Source organism: Pterocles gutturalis, unplaced genomic scaffold (genome assembly GCF_000699245.1).
Source record: "Pterocles gutturalis isolate BGI_N339 unplaced genomic scaffold, ASM69924v1 scaffold41337, whole genome shotgun sequence".
In the NCBI taxonomy this organism is placed as follows: Eukaryota; Metazoa; Chordata; class Aves; order Pterocliformes; family Pteroclidae; genus Pterocles; species Pterocles gutturalis.
The window spans coordinates 58,070-67,854 of NW_010109290.1; the positions used below are offsets into that span (position 1 = coordinate 58,070).

The following is a 9,785-nucleotide window of genomic DNA, read 5'->3' on the forward strand; positions in this document are numbered from 1 at the left end:
TAGGTACACATTTCTAATGGCCATGACAGCCAAGCTGGAGAGCAGATTGTGGGGAGGGGTACATGGAGTTTGCCTTGAAGAGCAGGATTGACTAACGCCTGGCAGGAATGACACATTAAATAGTGTGTCTTCTGCAGTGTTATCTCTTGCAATCCCTTTCACACAGGGAGGAGCCCACGCTATACCTCCTTGGGGCTTCTGTGTCATACTGCAATGTGGGCAAACACTCAATCTGCATGATCATTTCAGTTATCTGCACGCAGTACTATGAGTGAAAGACCATTTGTTTCCAGTTACTAAAATGAACAGTATGTCTATTTTTTTGGTAGGTAATTCTTGGTGTAGTGTCTAAGCTGATCTGCACCATTATTAGAAATGTATATTTCTTGTAAAAAGATAAAAGAGGCTGCCATCAATAAAAAGTGAGCTTGAACTGCATGGGAAGAGAAGAATATGGCTCACTCTGTTCTGCTGCATTAACTTCTAAGACCAATCAGGCAGGAAAAAGTGTGTCCTTACTGCAACGCCAGCATCCTTTCTGAAGAAAACAGGGTTTGTGTTCCAAACCTAGATGAAATTTAATTTCTTTTTTTGCAGGGGGGATATTATTATCTTCCTATTTATGCGTTATCTCACATGTTTATACTTCACACAATGTATTTTTAAGTGTACATAATTTGTATTCTTGATTGCTTTTGGAAAACCAGTCTTGCTTGCCTTCCCCTTCAAAAGCTATGTCATTTCATTCTGAACTACTGACTCAGTTTCTTTGAAGTTATGACATTTCTAATTCCAGCACATTGGGTTCTTACTCAAATGATGCATCTGCTTTACATATTTTAAGATAACTCGCTTTTTTTCCTTCATTTAACAGGATTATTCACAACTTTTAAACTTCCCATTAAGATGATTTTAAGGGGTTACTCATGCTTACTGTCAGCTACAGTTCTGCCCCACGGGATCAGATATTTACGGAAGTTCTTAATACAAAACCAGCTTAGGATTTCTGAGTGTTCTACGTGTGGACAGTACATAAGGGCAGGAACACATTATTCATAGCTGCGTGAGATATAAGCCCTAGAGAGGGACAATCTGCCACAGCGTTTGTATTACACAATAACACACCTTGCCACACCCGTCACCCAAAAGGGAGGGCAGTAGTACAGCATCTAGCAATGTCTTTGTGTCCATCTATAAACCAGAGAAGAGAAGCAATTCACAGGCACTTTGTGAGGATAACTTTAAATGTTGGTGATTCAGGCCGGACTTGCACTATGGCAGGGTTTAAGGCACCAAGAAACAATCCTGCATGCAGAAAAGATTTCCTACCTGATACCGCAGTTTACCTTTTCAATAATCAAATGGGTATTTTAACTCCCTCCAGTGCCTTCCTACTTTATTTCTCTATCACATTAGAAATTAGCTGCAGGGACATGTACCATTCTCCTTCCCACAGAGAAGTAAAACAGAAACAGGAACTTGTAAAAATACCAAACTAGGGAAAAAGGGAATTTCTACGCATTTTTAGCAGGTGAGGGGTCCATCTCCTTCCCCTCTTCCTTATTTTAATCCCATTTCCAGTTCTGGAAAAACAACCAAGGCAGAGAATAAGTGAGAACTGAGTGGAGTTACAGGAAATATTCTGGAGCAGCTGCTCTTTCTCTGTCCTTCATATTTCTTACCTTCCTTCATTCCCTCCCCACTTGCCAAACTAAGAGCACATTTGCAAGCACTGCTAATTATAGAGTTGAAAGAATTTGGGAAAACTGATGCAACTTACATCCCTAACAGCTCCTAGACAGCAAGGGAATCTATTACTAAATCCCTGCTGCAGTTACATTGCTTCTTTATTTCTTGTATACTCGTTTGAAATATCTTGTAAAATGATCTTGACAAGAGGTCTTGAATTGAAAACCGACAGTCTGTCAATGCACTTTCATGATACACCTGTACAGCATCCTCAACTACCAGGAACAAGGAACGTTTATGTATTAGGAACCTTCAGAGACGCTATAAAAGATTATATTGCTATCAGAGACAAAATGAGGCCTGGGGCCTTCACAGAAAACCATTATAGCCATTAGGACTGATTTCATTTCCCACCTGCCTAAACAGATTGTTTTGATTTTGAAGGCTGTCATGTGTTTCCAGGTTAGTGCTAAATGATCACTTTAAAATTAACCGGTCTGGGGAGGCTGAGTAACACACTAGGATACTAACAGAGACTTTCACCTCTGCAAATCCAAGATCTGTAATGAACTTGGGTGATCTAATTCCTGGGTTTTATTTATTTTTTTGTCTGTCATGAGTATAAGCAGCACAGGACCTAAAACAAAGAGGTATGAGGACAGCGTTAGGTAAGCAGTGAATTTAACACTGCACTGGTAATTAAAAGCATTACCAAAGATACATGGAGAAAAATCTCTTTTATGATTCATGCTACAAACACTCCAGGCAGTCAGAAGACCCTGGTTCTGTTCTTAGCTCTGTCGTGGCTTCTCATTTAACAGGCAAATCACTTGGGTTCATATTTAATTTCTGTGTGACTAGGTGAAAGCATGTGCTCGTGCATCCCCGCTTCACCCCAAGGAGTCACTGATGGTTCCTATCTCCAGAAGTCAGCCCAGAGGGGTGTAATGTCAACTGCTCAGCTACTAAGATATTCTCATTTTTTCTTAAAATGTGTTTGTCCCTCACGTTCACATATATTAATGAATTGGAAGACCTTGCTTATCTTTAGAAAGCCATACAAATGAACTGTTTCAATAACTAATAGCACATTCTAGATAATCACTGTTCATAAATAATTTAAAATAGACTACACTGGCCTGCACGTACACTTGCTTTCACTAAGGGGCTCCAAAATATAGCATTTGCTTTAAATATTGTGTAAATATAAGACAGTGGGTAATTAAAAAAAAGACAATAACAAAAAGAAGAGTTCTGTTTATCAGGGTCTATTTTTAAATAATTCCCTACTTAGTTCAGTAAAATCAGTACAATGGAATTCTATCCGGTTCTTTCTAACTTACAGTACAGCTGCATGTGTGACTAAGTGACTATGCGAAGACCAAACTCAGTCATCCCACAAGGTAATGCTACCGGACACATTAGCTTCAGGGGCTGGATGGCTCTTGAAGTGATCTTTTTCCCTGCGGAGAATAGGATGGAGTTGCAATTACTGTTGGAATTAGGACAGCAGAAATTCAGAGAAGACATGCTGATCTGCAGTGACTGTTGGGGCAGAGGTCTTCTGTTGACAGCTTAAATGTTGGGTGTCAGTGGTAGCACAGTTAGGCAGCAAGGTGCTTGGGGTGCCTAAGTATACACCCAGCACACTAGAGCTGATTTTCTGTCGTATGCTGAAATAGCTCTCAGGAGCACATTTACCTCAGAATCCCAGCTTTTGAATTTTAGGTTTTTTACAGTAAAAACTTCTAGCTCTCATAGCTACACAGAAAATCTTGAAAACTGAACATGCAGCCGGGACTTATGCTACAACTGCAGAGATCCTAGGGTGGTAGTGTTGAGGCCCCCTTCATATCTAAGGTCTAGTAAGTCCCAGGCCACTCTTTCGAGGGACATGGCCGACACTACATCAGGACCCTCCGCAGTCAAGGAAAATGCCATTGCATCATCAAGCTTTGGTCCACCCTTCATTCAGTCTCTGTTTGGGAAATTCTCTCACCAAGCTCCCTGTCTCTTAGTCAAGAGTAGGTCCAGAGCTGAACTGCTCTGGCAGACAGTATTTTTTCCGCAGAGCTTAAGGAGAAAACCAGCTATGTTATACTCAGATCTGGCAACCTCTTGCTACATGTTGTGGACACGCATTTCACAGTACAGCTATTTTTTTTTTATGCTGTGATGTTCGCTTGTATTTAATGTTTTCCTTCAGCTGGAAAATACAAACAGTATGGTTCAGCTTTGAGGTGAAGAACTGCCAGTTTTGTATAAACACTTTGATAATAAAAAGGACTTGGTGGTGATTACAGCTCAGTGTCTGCTGGAAAAAACAGAGGCCCTTTAGCAAATTTTCTACCATAGTACACACTGGTCCTTTGTTCTTCAGCAGATAGTCAGCCATCCATGGGACAGCCAAGCGCACAGAATTAAAATTGTGTAGGGCTTTGACAGATGCTCAGTGCCAAGTTTTCCTTGTAGTTAACAGATATTTTCAGTTGCATAAGCTGGTGGTAAACATTTATTTGTTCTTCACTACTCTGAAGATCTTCCCTGTAATCATTGCCAGGCTGGAGCTCTCCATACAGGACGCATTGATTTAGCAGTTTAACAGGGAAATGGACAACTGAAGAGTAGGCCAGGTATTCCACTCCAATAACCTCTGGTGCCAAAATGCAAGTTCTTTAAAAGTTCCAATTTCTTTTAGGCTTTATTACATACTTGCATAAAATCAGTAGTATAATAAAGGTCTAAATAGAATCCATTTATACCATGGCTAAACCTAATTGAACAACTCTAATCTTGACCATCATTTAAAATCAGCATCATAATTTACACACTGGGTTCCAACAGAATGGGAAAATCTGCCTTAAGCTGCAATCAAACCACAAAAGCAAAGGAAATCCAGAATACTAATACTTTTTGTACACAACTTTTTGGTCAGGCTTTGCAGGCCAGCACACACAAAGTCAGTATAAATGAAAGAGAACAAACATACATCTGAAATTATTTTAATGGGTTTTAAACTAGGTCCTTTTGCAAGTTTATTCCACTAAATCACTACGGCTAGGATTTCACTAGGTGAACCAGCTTTAATAAATGAAATTTTTATCTCTCCCTAGCCAAAAGAGTAACCTTACTTGAAACCTTTTCAATTTCCAAAGTTGCCTTCAGCTGTTAGTTTCCAAGAAACAGCTATTCCCAGCCTCTGTGTCTCCCTCTCATATGCCACTGAATATCCACCCTACGCTTTCAAAAGTGTCTATGACTCTGGCTGTGTTAGCTGGCAGATGTTTTTAGAGACTAGAAAGTGTTTAGTCCCTGTGGACTAAAAGTTACATGATTACTTCATCGCATAAGCAAAAGCTAATAACGGGAAAGCAAGAAAGCAGACAAGTGTTATGTTCCAAAAACATGATGTTTCCTGTGCTTCTGGCAATACTACTTCTGTGCCTGAAAAAAGGCAAATCACTTGAGCCTTGATGCTCAAAACATACACACCATCGAATCACCGCGAGAACATTTACTTGACCCTCCCTTAGCTGCCTTCCCCACCAATACTCATTTTTCTTTTGATGGAATTTAGAGGGTGAAGGCAGAGGAAAGGCAGTGTTTGTTTACATTCGGTATCAACGCACCAACTATATGCCTCACAACACGCTCCGGAAGGGGTTGTTACTACACCCAGGAGTTTACAGCAAAACAACAGCAGAAAATCCAAGCGGCTGCCTCAGGACCATGCACCTCTGCTCCTGCAGTGAAGTATACAGTTTTACCGTCTCCATTTAGAAGACTTCACAGACTGATACACGAGCAACTGGAAGTCATTAGTATAAATGGCATCTGTACAGGCAGTACAGTAACTGTCTTATTTTTGTTTCAAGACATCAGCAGTGGACATTATGCCCTCTCTCTACATCTCCGTGAACTGTCCTAATGACAGAACAAGAGAAAGAGACAAGAAGAAGCAGATACACAAGAGAAAGGCCTCCCTCCAGTGACATTATGGCGAAGAAGAGCAAGCAAGTAGATACACAGTACACCATGACAAGACAATGTGAAGACCCTTCTCTGTTTAAGAGGGGAGAGAGAAAGGATTTGCCCCGGAGAGAAGTGTGGGCTTTTTGTATTATGAATTCTATGCATGTATATATAAATTTTCTTATAACAGTAAGGGAGGGGGTCTATTTCCTAGAGCTGATTAAAGAAGCATGACTCCATTTTCAATTTCAAACGACTCGGGGGGCATTCCAATTGACTGCAGACAGGAAATGAATACCATACATGCACTGAACAAGGCAGATGCTTTTCAATCTGACACTTACGTGAAAAGAAAATATCTTCATTTCTGTCTCCCTTCCACCCCATGATCACTAGCTAGTTCTGAGCTATTTTTAGGATAAATGGTTTTATTTTTCAAACTTGTTACAATCGTAGCATGTGCCTGAAGCCACCCAGATGCCACTGACAATAAACTGTATGGAGCAGGCCAAATGCATCTTTACATTAGTCCCAGCAGCCAGATGCCGCAGCAAGGTAGAAGAGGAAAGATAAGCAGTTCAGGTTTGAGATATCCTAACCTCATCTGTTGAGCAACAGAGATGGGACCCCAGCTGATATGCCAGATCCCAGGGAGGGAGAGCTGCTTCTGTGTGAAAAGAGATTCCAAAGCATATACAGCAGACACACTGCAGAGCAGGTTGGAAGAGTATTTCCTGGTAGGCTGTGGCACAGAACTCACTTCCAGCTGCTTAACTGCACTAAAGAGATAAATATACATCTTTTCTCCTCATATGGCTCTTACAAGTAAACTGCAGTAATTGTCATGGGAGTATTATGGGGTTTATAACCTGACTGCAATGTAATTGTGGCTCCTTTGTCAATGGCAGCAGTGCGTATTGGGGAATTGGCATATACAGCTCTTCTCCCTCACTTAGTCCAAATGTGTGCAAACACACAATTTCAGCTGCAAACTCCTCTTGTGTTTTATTGTGGGAAGACTTAAATAGGGTAAAGAAAAAAAAATCAGAGAGGTGGTATTAATCTGCCTTTACTCTGATGTTATGCATTTTATTTTGATGATAAGACTGCCATAGCTATATTTGTAAGAACATTAAAAAATTGTCCTCTCAGGAGAGAGACAGAAGAAGAAGAAAGATGGATGGGTAGGTGAAAAAGGCAGCTTTGATTTACATTATTCAAAAAGCCATGAATGCTAGATAAAAGAAGAGCAAGAATCAAATTCACTACCACTGAAGATTTCAGCAGCTTTTCCAGAGCTATTGATCCCTCAAGGGCAAACTTTTAAACACCAGGTTATGCCTCTAACTAATCAGAACTCCCACTTTATACTGGCTAAGCCTTGTGTAGTTTGCTTTCATCAGCTGGCATACTGGGGAAAGCAGAGACAGCCAACTGCTGTATCTGGGCCTGATAAAGGAGACATACAGCAGAGCGCAGAAATAGCATGTGTGCATTTTCAGCACCAGATGTTGCCTTTTTAATGGCCATCGTGGTATATGTTAAATGAACAGACTCCTCACTGAAGAGCTGTGCAGTCACCAATATAGTGGAGTGCTTTGTCCAAGGACAAAATGCGGTCACCGTGATGAGAGCCCTGGGCAGGGTTTGTTTGCTCAGCACTGACTTGCTGATAAACATAAAAATCACCTCATATTTTATTATGGGATGAAGGTGGGATAAGACATCTAAGGAGCTACTGCAGCTCAGCCGGCAAGTGGTGACTTGTTCATCAGTTTGGACTCACAGGTCTAATCTGAACACCCAGAAGGCACAGTATCCAACCCTAAATCAAGTCCTGAACTGTCAAATGCACTACAGATTGGCATCTTTCTTCCCCCCTTCCCTTCCTTGGGTCAGGTGTCTTTGGAGTCTGGTAGAGAAGCTTCCAGGTGTTCTGCCTTATCAGGACGCTTCAGGATCATGCCTTAAGCAAGAGCCACCGCAATTGGACACAGTAAAGCAATTTCACCTGGTGCATCCCCAGATGGTCTCTTAAGAGCTGCCTTCGGGCTTATGACACAGTTCTACTTGCACTGGCTCACTGCTGCTGCCATTGTCGCATCCTTGGGAACACTGCTCATCCTGCCTTCCACATCTGCAATGTTATATGCATTACAGATTATTCAGCTCTTTCCAAGCTCTGCTCACAATTCAAAGCCTATCTACTCCCACCAGGACTTAGTGCAACTTGGTACCTTACACATTTTCATGAAATGGACAACTGTTTTCCTTCTGCACGTTTTGATCAAGAGCAACAGCTAGCAGTGCTACCACTTCAATGCACATCAAAAGCTCCAGGACTCTATGAGCCTAAATAATTCATTTGAAACCTTTGGCGTTATTGTTCCAGTATACCTGAAGACACAGGCATAGTCTGGCTAGGTTCCCTTTTCATAGAATCACATGGAATAGTTTGGGTTGGAAGGGAGTTTTAAAGGTTTTGGTATGTATTTTCACAAATGTTAGACATATACATATCAACTCCTCTATTCTTTCCTAATAAAACCTTGGACTCTAAAGCACAAGATGAGGAATACATAATCTATTGGCCAGCTGCAGCAAGCCTTTCAAAATAACACAATTATCAACCCCTGTAAAGAAAAATGATACTCCAGAAGCTCTATCCTGACATACATCTGTTTGCCTATTGCAGGAAAGAGTAAGATAGAAAAAGTTAAATGCTGAAAACCTAAACAAACTCCGAATTAAGAAGAGATGGTAGTAGTAATGATGGATGAATTGTAAACCACCTGCAAACGTTAAGATTGCTGCGCTCTTCTGCAGACCACAGAGTCTATACTGCAAACCTCCAATAGACATGGACTGTGCTCTATAAAAATCACAATGAATGCAGACTTGTTTTTATATTATGGAGGTCCTAATCCTCCTCCTCCTCTGCCTTTCCTCTATTGTTACAACATCAAAGACCAACTGCTGGCCGAGATACAGTCAATATGAAAAGGGCGACCAGCAAATTTACTGCTTGACTTCATTCCCTTTAAATGGAATAGGCACTATGGCCCTTCTTCAAAGTCCAATCACAGACATATATCTTTTTTATTGGACATCATGTACAATAAAGTGAAGCTGTAACTTGGAAAAAAAAATAGAACACCTTAAAAAATCCCATGAGGTGAACATTCCTTTACAAATATATCACTGTGGTTACGTGTTTTGAAAAACTCAGGGCACTCTGCAGTGCAAAAGGCATGGACCGGCTAGGTTATAGTTTAGCTAAGATGCATCCCCATGCTTAATATCTAGTTGGTTTAAAAAACCTGAACTAATAAAAAGTGATATATCTAAGACAGAATGCCACTGTCATTCAAATAAACTGAAATGGCAGCATTCATGTCACAGGAATCATTAACTGCTTTGTTGTAGCCTGGTCTGTGCAGTGAACCTTTACAGACTTCTTCAGTCCAGGGAATCTTAAAATCAGTGGAACAAAATGGCAATATATACATTGCATCTTAAACAACTTCACTTTGATTACTGAGGTAATATCAAGAGACACTTTCAGATGAGAGCTCTATCTGTAGACATTAAAGACAGGGACGGTTCTATTGCTGTTGTGTTGCTAAATAGATGCTAAATAATTTCTTGCTATGAAGTTAAATAGTGTATAAGCAATCCATATTATGTCAGAGATGAGTATACTGGGGTGTTACAGAATCCATGCTAGGTAGCTATGGTTTTTATTTTTTAATAAATTATATGTCACTATTGCGAGAAGTTTTTATTTTAAACAATTTAAACCATTAATTCTTTTTGTTTCTTCGGGTAACTTGTGTAGACAGACATTAGTAAATATCTGATTACTTATGTTATATCTAGATCAAGTCCATACTGATTTTAAATTCCTGCACTGAAATATGTGGCAGATAAAACCAAGTAAGTTTCTGTTTTGTTGCATCTATAGTAATCTTCAGCAGTTAGCTCCAGTGGAGCAATTATGGTTTCCTCGTGGTGAAATCTGCTGCTGCTGGGTTACTTTTAAGGCAAGAAAGATACCAAAGCTATGTGACTAATTTTTGAAGCACTAGCTTCAAAAAATAAGCGTCTTATCACTGGGTCCTCTT

The 9,785-nt window shown here is 40.3% G+C and overlaps 1 protein-coding gene across 1 annotated transcript in view; it reads right to left on the bottom strand.

Moving 5' to 3' along the window:
• Positions 1-7,191, bottom strand: part of LOC104461363 (isthmin-like) — a 27,227-nt gene extending 20,036 nt beyond the window's left edge. Inside the window, 2 exon segments of the mRNA XM_010072922.1 lie at positions 6,874-6,981; positions 7,129-7,191. Of these exon segments, the coding sequence (XP_010071224.1) occupies positions 6,874-6,981; positions 7,129-7,191 (171 nt within the window).
• Between the last annotated feature and the right edge of the window lie 2,594 nt (positions 7,192-9,785).